We start from the raw sequence: 21,323 nt of genomic DNA on the forward strand, positions 1-21,323 counted from the left end.
ACATTTATTTCAATAATTGGAAAGAAATCATGTGATGTCTAGATATTCACAGCCCTACTCCCTAATATCTTTCAGTAGTTTGATGAATTCAGAGCACGTATTTATCTTTGCTTTCCTTTAATTTTAAAATTGTCAGTCAAAGGTTGGCCTGAAAAAATACAGATCATCATCCAGTGACATCACAACTGGGTTGTGTAGCGTTGCTACTATAGGAGATAAACTGTCATGCCTGATACACGATGGAGGTTCTCTCACACTCCTCTGTGTCTAGCCACCTCGAAAGCTACATCGAGGTGGTCGCTTTCGTTTTTGTATTTAGAAGCACACAATCAACATTCTGCTACACTATGGCAGTTTCAGAGACTGCCAGCTTTTTGGGTCCCTACCAGCGTTGGTTAGTTTCGGGTTAATGTGTCTGTTAATTAAACCACTTAACAGATTTCTGCTGCGGGGCTCATCAGTATGGTTGACATAGTTTGCAAGACCATGCAATCGAATTTAGTCTTTTATGGACAAAAGATTCCAGCTCATTAAACTGTCAGAGGCTCCGCTTGGTGGCACAACCAGGTACTACGACAGCAATATACCGTACAAGAATGTGTCTGGTGGTTACAGCACACAGCAATGATTTCGGGCCAATTTCTTTTTAGCTGTGACGATTGATAATATAGTTTTTTTTTTTTCTCTTTATGCGCTGGTGCCTGTAGATTTATAGATTCACAGTGTATGCTATAAAGTATGAAAATAAAACAAATGACAACTAGCTTCAGTTTTGTGGCAATCTGTGTACTTTACAAGCTGTGTCAGATTTGAGGGTGCTGTTTTAAAATGTCATGTATATACTACACTCAAATGTACTATGCATGGACTTTTGGCAAGCCAGAAAAAGTACACATTTAGTACTTTAGTTTGGTTTAGTTTAGTAAGTTTACAAGATGCTTCTTCCATTACATTTTTTTCACCACCAACTTTTTCCTTTCTATTTCTAAAAGAAAAGATACAGATCAGATCAGTAGATTTGAATGGCTGGACTGTTTGTGTGTGTGAGATGGTGCGCTGCAGATATTTTGTTTCATGGGAGTAAGCGAAGCGAGTGGTTTTTGAACGGCAGTGGTTTGCTTTCAAATAACACAGGAAACCAGGCGAAGGCCCCGCTCTGTTGGTGGCAGAGGGGACAATCTTAGGAGCAGACAAGAATGGGAGTAGGAAGTTAAGAATGAGGAACAAAATAGAAGCATGATTGCTATGAAAAGAGGACTGACCACATTTCAAGGCTCTCTGCAGCAGTGCTCATGAGTCCAAACTTCATATTGCTGTCTATTTTGGTCCAATCTTTTCTTTTCTGTTTTTTTTCCCCCCCCTCTGAGTTCTTGTTATGTCAGTGTTGTGACACTGCAACGTCTCTTGTTTTAGGTCAAGTCAAAGGAACAAGAAATCTTTACTTATGATTTAAATGATCTACTTCCTTCGCTGTACATTCATAGATCCAACCAATTGACCATCTAGTGATACACTGCATGTGTGATGATATGAAGAAGAAGATATGTCTAAAAAGAAGGGGAACAGTTCATTTCTAGGGGTTGTTTCAGCACGATTGAGGAATGACATGCATTTTAATAAGAAAGATGTATCTCCAGAAGGGTCTATTTTTTTATTATTCTTTCCTCTCTTAGAAGTAGAGACAGAATTGAGAAGAGTCGCCAAGACCACTACTCAGAAAAAGACTACACAGCATTCTTTTAGTAACGTAATTGTTAGTGGAGGGAGGCCGCAAAAATTGTGTAGGAACGTTCTTCATGAGGCGTGAGGTGAAGGTGAAGGAACCAATTATGTGCTAGGAGCCTTCACAGAAACTTGGACACTATAGATGCTGGTAAATCAGTGTCTTGTATAATTTTCTTAAACTTAAACAATATTAATCAATTAAGTACATTTTTGTATAAAAAAAAAATATTATTTTGTATCTACCACCCATCTTTATTTAAACCAGTAGACAATGCATTTTTGGGTCTCACACTACAAATGTGCTGTAATAGCCTGCATCATGTCCTGCTGCTCCCACGGATAAGTGCAGAATCGGGTAGTATGTCATCAGGAATTAAACTGATTTAGCTGTGTTTCTCATTGAACTATATAAGTTCAAATGGGATGGGACTTTTGATTAAGCTTTTTTTTTAATTTGACCAGAAAGTCTGCTGTAGTAGCAGATATATATGGGTATGTTCACATGTAGAGTGTGGCATATTTAAGAGGACAACAGAGCGGGAATCATGCCTTTTTGCTCCATGTGTATCGCTGATTATTTTGCCCAAACAAAGCTGTTGTTTGTGCTCATCCCTAAGGCCATAGCTTGCATTCTAGGATCAAGATTGAGGAAGAGAGAGCTTTTTGTACTACAACTGAATAGCCATTACAGTCACAGCCCACATTAAAGAGACACAGCTCCTGCCTAACAGCCTCCCACTCCCCATGGGGGTCACAGCCTGGGGATTTACGTAAGGGGGGACATGTGTGTAGACTGCACAATAATGGATAATTTTAACAATGCACACATGCATTCATGCTTGAAGCACATCATGTTTCTTTATCAATTTACTGTACATATATTCCTTGTGTTTTTAAAGTACATCCTAATTTGTAAAAAAAAAAAAACAATGAATAAATGTAAAACTGGAAACTTGCAGGGAGGAAGGACGGGGATCATAGCTGTTGGCCTGCTTACTTTCTGAATATAGGATTAACTTTTTATTGTCCATCATAACCATATTCCCATGGCAAAACATAAAGTTTGACAAAAAGAAATAGACATTACATAATAGTGTAGTCACGCTGGATGATGGGGGACAAAGGGATCGCAGGATTGAGAGCAGTGGCTGTTCTATTAATAGCGGGTATGGATAGGACAGCTGTTGGGTATGGGACAGCAAAAAAGAAAAAAGAGCTAAGTAGACCCTTACTGCTTCTGCTGGGATTAGGGGAGTAATAGCAGCCAGGTACTGATAATTAAATGCACTTGATTAAATGACCATCAGCTACTGTGACTGCCCCCATAAATCCTGTACCATATTTAATTGTATACGGATGACAATGTTTCTTCATACACATGCTTTTGAATTTTTTCAGCACATGCCTAGTCCAACTCACCGCTAGTTTAGTTCAAACCAAGAAATTTGATTAAAATCAACATCTCTTTTAAATTAGACATTTCACTTTTTAGTTTTGTTTGGACCAGCTATAGACACGGCTAACAGCCAGATCAATAGTTTGTTTGGTACATGACGGCCATCATGATGAGCTGAATCACTAGGCGTTTTTAGATTGGATCCTGCTACAACCGCTGGATGATGAGTGTTTAATGTGCGTTGGGTAAAATAAACGCAAGGCGTGTTATTTGTCACCTTGTGCCTGAGGGCAAGTTGAGGGGAGGGAAGGCGTTATCGGCACAACGTAACGTAACCTGTGTGGGCATATGGAATGATGTATTGTGCCTACATAAGAAAGATTCATACAGACCAGTGTAGTTTGAGATGTATACATTGAAATGAGTGTTTTTTGCCCGAGTTTTACTTCTTACAATTCTTTGTGGTTCTGGACCTACGCCGGTTTATTTATGGGGTCCTCGGCTCCGAGGTTGAGCAGCTCACGGATCTCCTCGTCTCCTCGTCTCCCCAGTTACTCATCTTGCAAATACAGGCCCTACCTGTGATGTCCTGCTACTACTATTACTCTCATCAGCCGTTAACTATTAATAATAATAATAATAATAATAATAATAATAATAATAATAATAATAATAATAAAAATAATAATAAATACAGATTAAAAAAAACTCCCCTGGTGGGTTGTATTTAGGTCACATGATCAACACGTTAAAGGTGGGGTATTCACCAATGTAAAGGGGCTAATACGTAGTCTAACTTGTCTTTCTTTTACTGTTAACCAAAGTTGTAGATAAAGTTGTACAATTTGTAGAATTGTTGCCTTAATCCGACCGATATCGAAGTTCTAAAAGCCATGTTTACAGCTTAGCCGGGCTGTAGTCGAACCGGACTGAAGCTCTTGAGATCGAGCTTTTAGTGCCAGATAATGCGTTCCTAATTTTAGTTATTCCGGCATGAATACGCAACCCACACATAACCGAGCTACTGGAACCATAATAACAGTCACGGCATCACAACAACATGGTAACAGAAGAAGATGGAGGATTTGTGTGCATCTTACCTGCAACCTGATCAGGCTTAGTATGTATGAAATTTACAAAGCTGCTGCATCCTTAGCATCCATTTTTTCGCACGTTGTTGTCCTTCTTCGCACTTGTTTACTAATCGTACCAGAAGAACGCCAACGCGAAAGTGCGTCTGGCTCCACCTAGCGTCTCGGAGTCGATCGCACCTCACTCAATAACCAATTGTCTTCTCTGCATGTATACTTGGATTTCTGTGAAACTTTAACCCTTAGCTAGATTGTTGTCAAAAGCTTGATTTAGATGTGCATGTAAACGCTAACACTAACTGAGGCAGCAATTATGCATTAGTTACCACCACCCAAGAGATGAGCCTCTCATTTGCTTCCGCCGGCTGCTCGTTCACTTGTTTGAGCGTATTATTCGGTAGGTCAGTAGCTGGTTTTGACAGTGACATAGCCTGAGGTATAAAGGCCCTTCTGCCTGCTCATTTATTTTCATTTTGCCCTTTTTCTTCACTGTAGTTGGGGCTTAACAGCATCAAGTGAATCATCAACATCAACCCGGTTAGTCTCATATTTCACTGTTTTCTTATTACACAGGATATTCCAGTTTAACAACATCATACTATTTCAGGACTGTTCTTAATTTTACATGTGGGCACTGAAGTTGCATTGGAAAAAATCTTGATCTATATCTATACCAACAAATAGTGACGCATCGACATAAACAAATCATAGGCAGACTTTTTGAAAGTCTGCTTGTGTGTAATTAAAAAATGAAATGCTTACGATCTCAGCATGTAACAGAAAAAACATTTGCTTAACAATACTCTGTGGTTTTGTGGGTAACATAGCTGTCTCTTAGCCTCTGTAACTCTGACTGTTCAAAAGGATAAGTGATGCAAACATGTTTTAGAGATTCAGTGAGACTTTGCCGTAGGAAAAGTGTGTCTGTCCTATTTTTAGTTTGCTCTTACCCTGTGTGCATTAGCATTTGTTTGTGTTCACTGGAGATAAAGACGGCAACATAGAAAAAATGCTCATTGAAACATGATGGTGTGTTTATTGTTAAGTTTATGAAGTCTCTTAAAGAGACATGCGTTATCCATCTATGTGTGTTTGTGTGACAGTGTTTTTAAACTTCAACTACCAAGGTTACACACCAGCTAGATTGCCAGTCTTGAGCACATGCAGCTGCTTTGGATATGAAGAAGCCAGCACGGACGCATTCTGGACATACAGAGACATACAAATACACCCTGGTGCCTGTTTTGGGGAACATGGAGATCACGTGATCACGTTAGATGAATAAGTCCTATTTAAGGCAGACTCTGGTGGGCCAAGAGGAAGATGGGAGATTATTGTTGGTGGTGTACAGCCCCAGAGGAAACAAAGCTTGTCATATTGAACTGATATTCAAAACATACAAAACAATAAAATCTACTTGTATTGCCATGGCCCCTCCTCACTGCCTTCTTTTTTTCTGTTGACCTTTTAAACTGGCATCTTCCAAGTAGCCAACGTGATGCAGCTTTCATTTCGTAGAAATCCAGATGCGTATCTAGTGTGTGTTGTCTATAGTTTTGAAGAATGCTGCATCAAAATCCTCTTTTTCTGAGAATTATCCTCATAATGTTCCTGTTAAGTTGCAGGATAGTTGTAAATGATCAGAGCTTTCACATTAAGAGACAAGAAAAAAATAAAAATGTGTAAAGGGATGGCAGTGGACGTCTTGCGGAAGGAAGCGGAGTACACAGTTCACGAGCAGATCGACTTGTATGATGATGTAATATCCTCACATAGACTGAAAAACCCCGCACTGGCAACGCCAAGAAGGTGGGATGACGTTACTCAAATCAAATTGTTACAATATTTCTGGAAAAATTGTACAATATAAATCAATGTGACAATTTGACATTGTGACAAATGGTTATTTATGCCCCAAATGTATCCTCGAATGTAAAACGACTTCTTACTAAATGTTGACACTTCAGAAAGAATTGGAAGTTGGTATTGAAAAGTGATCTGCTTTACTAGAATGTGAAAACTGTACCCGTCCTTGTATGTACACAAAATATAATGAAGCTGAAATAAAACAAAGCTATTGTAGATACACGCATATGTCGCCCCTTTTCAAGTCTTTTTAAGTTTAAATAAGAAAAAAATCATGAGACGTTATCATGGCTTAGATTTGGGCTGCGTCCAACATCTGGTAAACAACAACACATGGCATATTATACCGTTTCATTATTTATTTAACAAAAAGTAACCTAAGATGCAAAAGCAGTGTGTGACAAATGAATTACATCCACAGTAAGCTCAATGAATGCCAGGTCCCTAGGTTGTGTGGCTCTCAAAGAAGTTGCAAACATCACCCCTGCACCGGCGTGTTTGACAGCTGGCATGTGGTATTTGTTCAAATACGGTCTGTTTGACTTTCACCACAGCATTATGACTGAACACCTCAGCTTTGCTCTCATCCTTCCAAAGGGTATTGTTTCAAAAGTCTTGTGGTTTGTTAAGAAGCAATTTTGAAAAGCTGCTTGTTGTTTTTAGAGGTCAGCAGTTGTTATTCTTTTGTTATGTTTAGTTTTTTTCCCCGGCAACCCTTTCCGACAAGTTTTATTTTGGCAGTCTTTGTCTGATTTCAATTTTCCAATTGTTTCTATTATTACGTTGAACATTTAAAATGCTAATTTAAGGCTTGTACCTTGAGGCACACTGATGTATTTCTTGGGTTTATTGCTATTTCTCTTGGCATCGCACCGTCTGACCTTGGGGTCGATTTGTTGTGACGTCTACTCCTGGGGAGATGAACTTAGTTCTTCACTAAACTGTTTCTGCATTTTAGTTTACTTTTTGTTGAATAAACAATGGCATGTGGGGCTGGCGTTTAATCTGGATGATTAAGTTAAATTCAATACTTTATTAGTACCCATTGGGAAATTATATGTTGCAGTAGATGTCAAAGATCATTGTAGATGATAATAGCTGTGGATATGAAGGATCTCCTGTAGCGGGCTGTGTTGCAGCAGAACCTTCTAATGATGCCAACAAATAAAGGTTTTTCAAAGCTGCAATATGCAATATCATTAGCTGGCTGTGGATCAGTAGGTTGAGTCATTGGAAGGTGGGCAGATTTTACAAAACTGCACCTGTGCTGCTATTTTAGGTACTAATTTAATGCAAATTAGCAGCTAAATTAGTTCTCTGGAAGTGAGTAAGTAATGTATGGCAATTACTACCAATAACTAAAATTTACTGTTCATTATGTTTGTTTTCTTTATATTTATTTTGCAATATAGATATTACATGGTGTATTATATTGTGTTTCTGGCCATCCAATGTTTTTTTTATACGCTGATATGTAAAACCTTGGAATTAAAAATGGAGCTGTATGATTTAGGACTTAAAGACTTGGGCTCTTGCCTCAGCATGAAGGTCATGGGTTCAAATCTAGGCTGTGGCCTTTTATATGTAGTGTTTGCATGTTCTTCCCACTGTGTCTCTGTGTGCTCCTGCCGTGGACTGTGGAGGGCAGCTGCAATGAATATTATATTGCATTTCTGTTAATAAATAAATTGCCCGGATTATGAAATACTAGACCTTTAACGAATTTGCAAATCATCACGTCCTGAGTGTTGAGTGTAGAGAGAGAACCCTGTTGCCATCCCAACAACAGCAAAAAGCTCACTATAGTACTGGGTAGAGGTGGAGGCCGTGCCAAATGGTAACTGGGCAACACCGTAAAGCTATTTGCTGTATCAAAGTCCAAGTGTCCTCATAAGCCCTACTGTAGACAACAGCTGGGTTACAAGTGTTTCGCAGCTGGCGTTAAAAAAAAAACAAAAAACAACCTTCAAAATAATCCATCTCTCTGTCGCTAGACTAAATAAAAGTTGTTGCACCTTGGATTAAATTATGATAACCTACTAATGTTATCTGTTCATTGCACAAAATACACAGAGATTTGTACGTTGCTTCACCACTTTCCTCACTCTGAGCTTGTTGTTGGTACTTGCTTCTTGGCTTGGCTCAGAGCGGTAGTCTCTGTATGTGCCTGGGCTTGGCTTGTTGACTTTAGCTGGCCCTTGTGTTGTGCTGCTGCCAGAGGGGAGTGTTCATTGCCTTGCCAAGGCCAAAGCAAATTGAGGGAGGAAAGAAGGTAAGAGGGTGTCTGTTGAGTGTGTGGGTGTGAGACTGAATGTTTGTGTATGTGCTTAAATGTGCCAAGTGGTATACACACACACACACACACACACACACACACACAGATACAGTTAAACAGGATTTGCAATTTCCTACTTGATGTATAGCAGCCTACCTGCCTCGTACCATATTTGTCAGTGATGGCACTTGTAAATGTAACAGCTTCAAGTATAAACGTTATCACTGCACCTCATTAAACACCAGTGTTGCCACACCACGTGTATGCTCCTACAAATGTGAATGCGTCATGTTTATCATGCCACTGTTAACTTTACCCCGTATTCAACATGCTCCAGGAATAGACTGAATTGCTGTGGTAAACATCCAGATTTGGGGAGTCAAAACCAAAACGCCAACCTCACCGCTCTGCAATACACACATTCCTACACCACGCACTGACCACCTTTTGTTGACGACAATGGCGTCTGCCTTTTCCTCTATCCGGGGCACTAAATAAAGGATTGCCAAGTTTAACTATCCACTAAATCAAGCGCCTCCTAAGAAGGGGCAGACAGATTTATTGAGCATCGTTGCTGTTTTGTGCATTTCTGATGTCTTCCACTCCCACAGTTGAACGGTGCCATAGTTTTATTCACAGGCAAACACATAGAGCAAGAGAGAAGGAGAGAGAGAACAGCAGGTAGTTTCATTTAGACTATCTGCAGAAGGCGCTGATGCGTTCATCTAAACAGCATCGGTGGGGCAGTTATGTGTCTGAGCAGGTTTTATGATGGCAGAATGTGTCATCTGCTGTAAACATTGATATCTAAGTCAGTTTACAGAGAGCGCAGATTAGCTTCACGGTGTCTGTATGAAAAAAGTCAAATAAACAATCGGCCCTGTGTGAGAGGATTTCTAACACAGGCCCACGTGTTGTTTTGCTCATCATAGAAAGCTGTACCAGATGTAGTAAAAGTGTGGTGACTGCTGTGGAGTATTACAGTTGTTCTGGGAAGCAGAGGAAGGAAAACGGTCAATGTCAGGAAATCAGCCTGGGTTTGAGGGGTGTGTGTGTGTGTGTGTGTGTGTGTGTGTGTGTGTGTGTGTGTGTGTGTGTGTGTGTGTGTGTGTGTGTGTGTGTGTGTGTGTGTGTGTGTGTGTGTGTGTGTGTGTGTGTGTGTGTGTGTGTGTGTGTGTGTGTGTGTGTGTGTGTGTGTGTGACAGAAAGAGAGAGAGTGAGAAAGAGAGATGTCAAACTTGCATTATCTCTGACTTCAACTAATAGGTTAAGTGTCCTTGCAGTCTCATTATTATTGTAATTTTTTTTTCATAATTAGTCTTACAAAGACGCTTACACACACAATAAAAACAAAAGACTGCCGGTGATATGCTATTTGTATACTGCACCATAGACAGGCCATAGGGACTTTAAACAGGACTCTTAACACACATTTAATAGGACTGAAAATGACAAATACTTTCATATTCCAACTGATGACATCTTGTCTATGCCAGCAATACAATGAAAACAAATGGTGAAGAAATATTATTAAGAAACAGACCAAAGTCTATAAATCATGAGTGTGTCCCTGGTTGGCCCTGTTTAGTGCTGAAAACAAGGCTAATGACTGAAACAGGACAAGACTAATCTTGTTATCTGTTTATCTCTTGTCCAGACTGTGTTCATGTGGATGTCTGTGGTGTGTAAATGTGTGTTACTGGCCGCTCTCCTGGGTGCACATATTTATTCTCCACACAGCACAGTCCTCTCCATGTTGCTGTTTTGTGATTACGCACATGTCTGCTCACCGCGTGCGTTGCCTTAGCAGCTCACAGACTGTCACACACGTAGGGCCATGTTTTGAGAGCAACGTCTTATTTTGTGGAGATTGCTTTGGAACACACAGAGCGTCTCTGAAAGATTCTTTCATATCTGGCACATTCCATTGTGATCTGTTTGCTCCCCATCCAGCACATTCTCATCAATGTGGGAGCTCCGGTCTCTTTAAACGCCTTTTCTGTGTCTTTAAAATGTTTTAGAAACGAGTCATTTGTGTCCAGAATTGCTTATTTGTGACTGTGCACTAAGCTTGCTGATGTTTTTCGTGCTTTTGTGTGTTTGCAGATTTCAGTGTGATGTTTTTAAGCTGAGTGTTTGTGTATGTGAGTGTGTGTGTGTGTGTGTGTGTGTGTGTGTGTGTGTGTGTGTGTGTGTGTGTGTGTGTGTGTGTGTGTGTGTGTGTGTGTGTGTGTGTGTGTGAGTGTGTGTGTGTGTGCACCGAGACTCACTGTGGACCTCTGCCAGGGCTTAGGGCTTGGCTTAGAGAATGCCTCAAACCAGTTTACTCTGGTTGTGTAGCGGAGAAGTCTGGGGGCGGGACACGGACCTCTTAAAGCTCCATGCTCTTTTTTTTCTTTTTTTTTTTTTTTTTTTTCTTTTACCATGTGAGTTTGAGGTTTTGTTCATATGAATTTTTATGTACTACACATAAAGCTGATAGGTACGCACGACTCTGGGAAGTTTGACGGCTTGCTTTTTGCCATGACTTAACGTGCACGTTTAAAATCTTTTAAGTGTGTGTGCAAATGTGCACAATCGAGTGGGCGAGTTCTTGGCCTGGCCTGAAATAACTTTCCCCACATTTTGCTTTCAAGGACAGCAAGAGCAGAGGTGAACGTTTCCACACAGAAGCAACTAAGAGAATAAGCTTGTGTGAGCCATATGACTTTGTTCCTACTTGCTTGATAACTTGGATTACTGTTCCCTGATATTTCAATTAGACTGCCCGATGCCACAGTGCACTCTCTAGACTAACAGCCAATGTAGTTGTTTTTTTCAAGCTCAGTGTGTGTATATTTATACTGTCAGTTCAAGTGAGCAGTGTAAATAAGATTTAAGATCAGGGTGGACCGCTCAGCATGGGGCATACTGAGCAGGAGGGAGGGGGAGACTCTCCTGCTCTCTAAGGTGCTAAGTTGGGGAAGCACAACAAACAACACTTTCACTCCAATACTTTCCATTACATCCTCATATCCACTCACAGGCACATACACGCTGACAGCACGTCGTTGGGGACTCCTGTATGTAGCGTTGCATATCTATCCGTGCACTCACTATTTATTTTTTCACGTGTTTGCTTCATCATTTTACATGTCCTTGCTGTTAATATCTTGCTGAGTTGCAAGGTCAGATTTTTAGTGTCTTATGTATGAGTACCGGTAGCCTGGCGAGGAGCTGATTTGTTCAGACCCTGCAATGGAAATGAAATGAAGAGTGTTTTTCCTATGTTTCTGTGTTTTTCAGGAAGCCTTCAGGTCATGCCGATAAGGAAGTGATGGCTGCCACTGTCCTGACATCACTTTCCACATCTCCTATGGTGCTCAACCCTTCCCCTGCACCCACAGGTAACACCACCGTATCATCGGCTTCATTTCAGGTGTGCACGTTCTGTACCCTCAAATACTTCAGTCCTTCAGTGTATTAAACAGATCTAGGATGGGCTGCCTTTTGCAGATCTCTTGATGTTAGTTTACTTGGACACAGCTTACCTGCTGAGTTGTTGATGTGTTAACCTGTATTTATCCAGTGGAAGAATCTACAGGTGTTATTCACACTACTTCCTTGACTTTTGTCTTTACTTATATTTAGCACTTGTTGCCAACTGTTAAGCCATGATCCTATAACTCCATATATTTTTATTTATGTTTCCAGTGATTCTTTGTTTGGTCGTTTTTTTACATCCAGAGAAGTATATTTTATAGTTTCTATCCCATCATCACCTGGGACTTTTGAGACTGCTGTATTTATTGAGACAAACTACAAGTAAAGCAAAGCCTAAAAGCATTCAGCAATCATTAGATCTTCTCAGAGAGGATACTGTGGGTTTGTGAGGAGCTATGCTTTATGAAATGCTTGCACAGGACATTTGCAGCCAGAGGATGCAGGTTGATATCTTACTGTTTGGTGCAGCTCTGTAAACATATCTGTGCTGGTGCTTGTTAAAGACGGCCTCATTTGAAGTTCTGGAAGGGTTTCAAGCCAAAACAAACCGCAGGAATCAATCCCTTTCAACTTTTATGGTTGGCAATGCAATTTTTGGCTAACAATCTACAACAAGTCTTAGCTTTTAGTTGCAGGATACCGATGTGCAGTGATGGTGTTTAAGTAAAGAGGGACAGAGGTTCAAAGCTGATGCATCCCTGATGCACAGCAACGCTGGCAGCCACTTTCAACTATCTATGTGTAGCATAACAAAAATGTATTTTTGTGCACATGGTTCAGTCACAGTGAGAAAATGCTACAGTTACTCCACAGGCTCATTTAATCTGTGTGTCTATTTGTTTCCGTTCAGCTCAGCGTGATAGTTGCTACTGTTCATTTTCCTACCCTCTTTTCATGTGTGTTGTGTGTCGCAGCGGCTTCACTCCTCTGTGTCTACATTTCTCTGCTGTCAGGGGTTCTTCATCATTACACACAGACTAATGACTCTGGAACTTAGTGTGTCAGCATACCGAGCAGTTTTGAGCAGTGTCGTAGCTGGGATTCAACGTCCATCAGTGCAGAGACGCAGGCTACCGGATAAACAACAATAGACACGCTGTCATTCAGCCAAGATTCTGAATTTGTCTTTTTTTTCTTTCTATTCCTTAAATAGGAATTAAGTATTCCTTTTTACAAGTTAATTTCTTGTACGCTTGTTGTGGGTTATTTACCACAGCAAAATTCTGAATAATGAAGTCTGAGGTGTAAGTAAAGTTATGTATTATTGTGCCCCTCAAAGGACCAAACTATATACAGTATGTTGATCCAAGAAAATTACATTGTACTTTGTCCAGGACTTTAAGGATATTTGGATGAAGTTCAGCAAATCAGAAGGTCAAACAGGTTGTTGTGGATTAGGGTTTTAGAGATATTTAGTGATAAAAGACACTCAAACATTTTAAATGTTTATTCTTAAGAAGCAACTTGTTGCCCTCACATGACAAAGATCTCTGAATGTATCAGTCATAAGGGTGTACATACTAATCTGAAAGGTATTTAGCAGAGGTGTCAAACGTATTCACATTCATTACTCAGGTAGAAGTATAGATACTAGAGTTTAAAAATACTCCTGTAGAAGTTGAAGTATCAACTCAAGTTTTTTACTCAAGTAAAAGTATAAAAGTACTGGTTTCAAAACTACTTAAAGTATAAAAGTAAAAGTAATGCAAGGGGGAAAAAAGGTATTAAGGACAAAAGCCATTGAAAATGAATGCATCTTAGTATAATGCAAATATATTAAAGAACCTTATATGTGTACTATTGAGCATTAACATGTGTTTCAGAGAGCAGAAGATATGATGACTAGTTGCCTATAAGTATTGTAATGGTGCAAAAAGTCAAACTTCAGAGGCATGTTATCATTTATCCTAACCTTTATTGGAATGTACATCCAAGTTTAGTTGCAGGAATCTGAGGGAACGGATGTAAGAACAAAACTGGACAAGAACATCTGAAACAACCACAACCAAATTCACTCTATCCGGATGGAGCAATTTAACTGGATAGTTTTTTTTTTAAAGGTCGAAATGAAATAGAGTAATGAGGCTATTTTTAAAATGTAAGGAGTAAAAAGCACAGATAATTGCGTGAAAATGTAAGGAGTAAAAGTAAAAAGTCGTCTGAAAAATAATTACTCCAGTGAAGTATAGATAACCAACATTTCTACTTAAGTAAGGTAACGAAGTATTTGTTAATTACTTGACACCTCTGGTATTTAGGCAATCATCCGCAAATGGAGATGATTTAGTTCTCTGGCTACTTTCCCCAGAAGTGTTGTTGTACAAAACATCACAAAAGTTGAATTGTTTGAGGAAAAAGTCTCAGCAACATGTATGACGCAAAAGAGGCACAATTTCACATCAAAACATCATTCCAGTGGTGGTGTATGGTGGAAGGAGTGTCACGACTTTGAGATGCTTTGCTGCCTCAGGCCCTGCACCACCACCATCGCTTAGAAACAAATATTATCTCCTACTCCCTCTGTCTGGGTGGCTGACCACTTGCTCAAGGGTAGCAATAGTTAGATGATGCAGCAGGATAATGATCTCAAGCATCGAAGTGGCTTCAGATAACGTGAGAAAGTCTGAGTCCAGACCACACGGAGATGTTGTGGAAGAACCTCGAGAACGCCGCTCACAAAAGACGTCCAACAAATGGGTCTTAGGTGAAGCCGTTCCATAAAGAATCTTGGAGTAGCCCACAACCTCAAAGGTTCACTTCCACCAGCACCGGGAATGTTTAATAAGTGTGTTCAATAATAAAGGCACAAATTATAATAGTGTTAACGGCTTAATGTTTAACTGTTGGGACTTAATGGAGATCACTTCACATTTTAAAGCAAATAAATGCAGAAAACTATTATTTTCCAAGAGGTCCAAATACTTTCCACCACATTTTCATGTCTAGTCTTTTAAAGTAATGCACACTCAAACTCATGTTTACATCTGACTCTTTACATGGGATCATATTCATTCTTCATATTTGAAATCCAAATAAAACTAAGTGCACGTATTCTTTTAACTGCAGTCTCCGAGCCAGCCAGCAAAACGTGGAAAGAGGTTCTGTCTGCCAGTTACAGCAGCTCCACCAGTGGCAACTGGAGCTGGGATGCCAGCGACCAATCGGTGCCCTCCACACCATCCCCGCCACTTTCCAACGACACCAGCAAGAACTTTCTGCTCTCATCCCAGGGCGATGATGTCAGCGAGGATGTCACGGAGATCACGCACTTCATGTTTGAGGACCCGATACCCCGGAAGCGTAAGGTAGAGACGACGGCTTAAAATGAGAAAGAATAATCTCTTTATACATAATGTATTTAAAACAGGAAGAATACATGTGGATTGTGAAGATAGAAAGTCAAAGACCAGAGTTGTTGGGGGGGGAAAAAAATCTGATCTCTTTTGGTATTTCTTAAAAATAGTATGAGGAAGTAAGTCGGTGGAAATATTCTGAAAATGGTAGCAACAAGGCTGTCGATGATGAATTAACCTCAGTGAAGAGTTTTCAACACCACTAAGCTCTCCATTACTTTTTCAGTCCTTTCAGGGGAAGAGATAGAAAGGAGTGGGGTTCTGATAGAGTATGACATAAAAGGATGAATATAAATCATGACAGGTGAAATTTGTAAGGAAGGAAAGGATAGCAGACGTCTTCAAGAACCAAGAGATGATGTAAATGTACTCTCTATTTAAGCATGTAGGATTAGCATGGCCTGGATGACTAATAATCCACACCTACGTATCTCATCTTTTTCTATTCTAGCTGGATGTTTTACTCAGAATTAATTGTTTTGGAGAAGATCTTAAAAATGTGAAGTTAGTTATGTAAAGTAGTTAGTGTGCTTAATGATCCAAATGTTTTAAACAGCATTTGAATAGTTTAATGGCAACCAGAGAATCAGCAACGTATAGTCAGAAAATGTTCAGAGGAATGAGACCGTAAGAGTAAGTTTATATAAGCATTGATAAAACTTGTTCTGTTACTCTGGTGTTTCTTCTTCCCTTCCTGCTTTCTTGCCCTTTTATTCCTGAGGGCTTTTGGAAACTAATGAAAGTACACCCCCCCCACCTTTCATTAGCGGTGCGGCAGGTCCCTGCCTGTGTAGTGGAGAGCTGCCAGCCTCTGAAGTGTGAAATAGAAAATAAAAAGAAATAAAACTACAAGTAAACAATCCAATAACCTCACTTGCAGTTTGCTTATGAGTTAAAAAGGGGAATCCTGCATTTTATGTGAAATCAGTTTCTTATTTTTTTAGGTTGGGAAGTGATTCAAAGCCGTTGCTTTTTTGTTGTAGGCCTTGAATCACATGGTTAACAACTTGGCTCTGCTTTTTACACATGATTGAAATGTTCCCATAGCATTAGGGTTTCATGTCAATCTGGAGCGGGTTGACAGTAGGAGAAATCTCCAGAATGTCAGTTTCCTTTCCCCCTTCTGTGCCCTTCTTGGTTTCTGAGCCCTCTTACATTTTTCTAAAGTGACCTTTTTGTATTGAAGAGACACTCTTGTACAGATGTAGTTACTTAGATATGGATCACCAGAAGGTTAACATTGTTTTTGTGCTGAACAATTCTTTCAGAACTCCATAAAAGTGATGTTTAAGTGCTTGTGGAAGAACTGTGAAAAGGTCCTCAGCACTTCCTCAGGGATCCAGCGGCACATCCGCACCGTCCACCTGGGGTGAGTTGTTTACCATCGCAGGAAACTCAGCACGTGCACTCTTGTCGTGTCTTTGAGATCCTCATCAGTCCTGTTTATTCTCAACCTGACCAAATGTTTGCAAAATGATCACATCTCACGTTAATTTCACCACTTTAGTTATTGATGTTCATATATTCTGCATGTTGGTTTTCTAGTTTTGCTCAACCACCAGACTGATCTTTAATTCTTGCATACAGATCTTAATTGTGTTATCATTAAAAAGAGTATTTTCCATTCAAGCGTCTATTCTTTTTAAATGCTAGAACCACTGTTTCTCCTGTTGCCATTGGCCATGTCGATGTGTAATAACTGCAGGCTGAGCTTTTCACTTCAGTAAAGACGCCCGCCGTGCTGTACATGCTATTTATCTTTTCTTCGCAGCTGCAGGGTTTGTAATTTAAATAATTTGCCGAGATGGAAAAAGTGATGCACTGCATTTTGGCAGCTGTGCAGCGGGTTACCTATACATCCAACTTGCTGTTTAGATTCAGATTTAGTGTGCAGGTTCTTACAGGAACACCTGCCATGTTATTTTGTTTTCTGACATCATAATTGGGTATAATGTTTGTATCATGATCTTATTGAGTTGCATTGATTATATAAATATAAATAATATCAAATTTACATGTATTGACACACCTGATTCTGATTAACGGTCATCACCAACTCTGTTATCGGCACAGCTACTTGCATCACGGCTCCTGCAGCAGGGAAACCACTAAAACATAGACTGAAGTTCCCCGTCTAGTAAACTTGCTTCAGTAGACATCCAGCTGTTCAGAAACCTTTGCTTTTGTTAACACTTTTCTAACGATGTTACTTTTTTTTCTTTTCAATGTATTCCTCAGAGAGCAACATTGTTCCTCAGGGGCTTAGTTTTCTACTCTATCAGAAGTAAAGTTTTTGTGCTCACACCTCAGGCTGTGTGAGCAGGGCGCTGCAGCACAGAGGCTTTCACTGCCCCCTGCTGTCGCAAAAGCATATTTTTGTGTTAACATGATTTTGTTTGTTGAAGTCAGTAATTTAAAAAGCATCACATTATTGTATTCTGCATATAAACGTACACTTTTATTTTTTAATTTAGTTTTATTTTTTAGTTCATATTATAAACAACACAGTGTAAGATCTAACTTCTTATCTCCTGCAGGCGAAACAGTGACTCAGACTACAGCGATGGAGAGGAGGACTTTTACTACTCAGAAATTGAAGTGAACATGGACAGCCTAACGGAGGGCTTGTCCAGCCTCACACCCACCTCCCCCACCACAGCCGGTCCTCCCCCCATCTTCCCGCCACCGCTCCGCGATGTCCCTCACTCCGAGCACATCAGCATGAATGGTTCGCAGAGCCACGGCCCTTCACTGCTCAGCCAGTCGGCTCCCTCCACGCTCTGCCACATCCGCACCGACCACGCCTACCAGGTAATTCACACACGGACTGAGAGGAGGCAGAGATGGATGCTGCTGCACTGACCAAAAGAAAAGTGAATTCTCTCCCATGATTCTGTAGTAGCACATAACAATGAGAGAAACGCAGCTTTCTTGTAAATATCGATACATTTTATCGTCAAAATTCAAGTCATAATATCTTCTAGTGGTTTTATAGTCCTTAACTTGAATTTAGACAAGTTGTAGTTATGATGCCTGATTTTTCTTAACTTCATGTTCTTTAATTGTTCTGGGGAAATATTAGGTTTCCCATACTTCCTCCCTCTTTCTCCCCCTTTTCTTCTGCTCTGATTCACGCACACTCGTCATTTATGTGCACTTGAAGATAAAATGAACATTATAGATATTTCAGTTATTCAATAGTGAATTCAGTCCATCGTAGTGGTTTGTAATTAGGGCTGTTCGATTTTGCCCAAAAATAAAATCTCGATTTTTTTCTCTCAAAATCCGATTTTCGATTACGATTGCGATTATTTTGTGAATTGACAAAAGGCAAAGAAATGATTTCAAATATGCTGTTTTTTTATTGAACATTTGCCCCAAAATGAATTAATAAAGTGCAAAACTCTGTAAAATAAGTTGAAAAAAGTTTTAAAAAATATAATAAAATACAAAGTTTTATCTCTGAAAAAAAAATCAGCAAATCAGCACTTGCAAACATACAGTAAGTTATATTTCCAATTTAAAAAAAAAAAAAAAAAAAAAAAAAAAATTAAAAAAAAGTGAAAAATCGATTTTACGAGTTTCACGTTTTAACATCGTTCTAATTACATAATCGCGATTACGATTTAAAATTGATTAATCGAACAGCCCTATTTGTAATGCTGAACTTCCAGTTGCTATAACAATAAAAATGCCCATAAAAAATATAAAGTATATATTTGCATTGAACCTGCAGTGACTTTGTCTTACCTTTCAGTGTTTATGGAGTATATTTACTCTGCTACCTGTTAACATCTCTGCAGTGATATCTACAATAAAAGCTTTTGTGCCATTCTTTGCAAGTGCTCTGTGAAAATAATAGCAATTAAAACTGAATTGTTATCCTCGGTTTGGGAGGAATGATCACATTATCACTGTTAATCTAAAGGCAGTTTTCAGGTTTGAACCTGGAGGAAAACCTTCTGTACTAACTGCAACCATCTGTTTCTGCTGTATTCTCACACTCTCTCTCTCACACTCTTTCTCTCTCTCTCTCTGCCCATTTCCTATCTGTCTTGGTTTTGATTGTGTCCTCTCCTGGCTGGGTGGTTGTCCATGTTCCAGGCCACCGCTCCAGTGAGTATCCCAGTGGGTCCTGAGCTGGCTGGGATAGGCAGTGGTAATGGGATCGGGCCTGGAACTGGGACTGGGAATGGCATCAGTGTGTCGTGGCAGTCTCCTCCTTACATTTTTAAAGGCGTCCTGGTGAGTGAGGCATTATCTCAGGCCCTTTAATCCTAATCTTCACTCCTTCCCCGCTGTTTCCACTTGCTGTAATTTCAGACTTTTTAAAACTAATTTTTTCATTCTCCTTTTTTCTGTTTTTTCACATCACTGCCTTTTTAAAAACAGATGAGTCAGTTTATCATCATATATACAGAATCCATACAAAATAGTGAGCCTTTAATTCAAACACAAAAACTAGCTTGATTTGCCTGCATACTAGGGCTGTTCGATTTTGCCCAAAAATAAAATCTCGATTTTTTTCTCTCAAAATCCGATTTTCGATTACGATTACGATTATTTTGTGAATTGACAAAAGGCAAAGAAATTATTTCAAATATGCTGTTTTTTATTGAACATTTAATAAGTGCAAACTTTGCTCTTATTAAACCAAAAATGAATGAATAAAGTGCAAAACTCTGTAAAATAAGATGAAAAAAAGTTTTAAAAAATATAATAAAATATAAAGTTTTATCTCTGGAAAAGAAAAATCAGCAAATCAGCACTTGCAAACATACAGTAAGTTATATTTCCAATTAAATAAAACGCGACATTTTCTAATTAAACTAAACTTCCAGTCTTTGCATGCTAAATAATAATGCAACCCATGAAGGAGGTAGAGGTGTGTAATGTCAGTCATTACATTTGCTATTCACATTTGCAAGTTTTTTGCAAGGAACACGAGCCGGTCTACGGCATCTGGCTTGAGGGATGCCCGGTGGCATGTTACAACGCCCCCTCCTACACTAAAGAGCCTCTCCGATGGGGCACTTGTCGCAGGTATTGAGAGGTATTTCCACCAATCATTGGTATGGTATGGTATCAATCATTAATATGTGGTAAAAAATTAACAAGGTAAAAAAAAAAAAAAAAAAAAAAAATTAAAAATCGATTTTACGATTTTCACGTTTTAACATCGTTCTAATTACATAATCGCGATTACGATTTAAAATCGATTAATCGAACAGCCCTACTGCATACAAAACTTTACATGAGTCTTTATTATATTTAATCACTTGAGCTGTCTGAACTTTAGTAACTGCATAGAGAATGTTGATTAGACATGGCCATGTAGAGCCTGAATATGTTGACAATGCTGTAAAAAGTGAAGTGATGGCGGGGTTGCTGCTCATGGGACAGCCAGGAGACGGTTACTCCTGAGCATACACAACCCCCCTCTTCCTCCACTGAGCTCTTCAAAGATTTTTATAAAATAATAAATATATAATACATAATAAATGGAGTTTTAAGTGATTATAGACATCTGCAGCAATCCATGCTTTGCCAAAAACAACAGATTTTAAAATTGAACCTAAAAAATGACGTCAGTAGGGGGCTTCTCTGGGGCATACATGAGTTGTTCTTAACTTGGCACAAATCTGTAAAACTGTTCACAAAATATAAAGCACGGTGGAATGTCAGGAAGCTGACAGGGAAAGCATCTGTACGTGTCATATGTGCTATATTTCATTATAGAGTTTAACCTTTCATTTGAACTGCAGATGCTTCTGTCAGGGAGTTTTTAATGACTACTGCTGTCATCTATTTTCACATTTGTGTCCTGGTATTTGAGTCGGTATCATTTTGTGCTTGTAACTGCGTGTTTCTCAGCAGTGTACAGTAACTGATCACTTGTCATTATCCAGCCTGTTCCAGAGAAGACACCGTGACGTTTCAGCGTGTCGGTGTATCATTGACACTGGAATGTCTCCATTTCTTTGCAGGGGCCCGTGACTCATGTTCGTACGGTTAACATCGGTGAAAAGCGGCAGCCGGCAGCCACCACACCGCCCACTGTTAACAAGACCCATGCTTTAATCATGCCAGCCCCAAAATCAGCACCAGGATCCAGGTACCCATCAGCCTTACAG

The 21,323-nt window shown here is 39.5% G+C and overlaps 1 protein-coding gene across 2 annotated transcripts in view; it reads left to right on the forward strand.

Annotated features, from left to right (window-relative positions):
- The window catches only part of slc2a4rg (SLC2A4 regulator), a 36,907-nt gene that overhangs the window by 9,918 nt on the left and 5,666 nt on the right, over window positions 1-21,323 (forward strand). Inside the window, exons 3-8 of one of the 2 annotated variants that reach the window (XM_061735959.1) lie at window positions 11,639-11,739; window positions 14,903-15,141; window positions 16,458-16,558; window positions 17,727-18,000; window positions 19,294-19,434; window positions 21,177-21,304. In XM_061735959.1, the coding sequence (XP_061591943.1) occupies window positions 11,639-11,739; window positions 14,903-15,141; window positions 16,458-16,558; window positions 17,727-18,000; window positions 19,294-19,434; window positions 21,177-21,304 (984 nt within the window). The remainder of the gene's footprint in view (window positions 1-11,638; window positions 11,740-14,902; window positions 15,142-16,457; window positions 16,559-17,726; window positions 18,001-19,293; window positions 19,435-21,176; window positions 21,305-21,323) is intronic. The other variant, XM_061735960.1, reaches the window with a different exon arrangement.

This window comes from Cololabis saira, chromosome 12, assembly GCF_033807715.1.
Source record: "Cololabis saira isolate AMF1-May2022 chromosome 12, fColSai1.1, whole genome shotgun sequence".
NCBI lineage: Eukaryota > Metazoa > Chordata > Actinopteri > Beloniformes > Belonidae > Cololabis > Cololabis saira.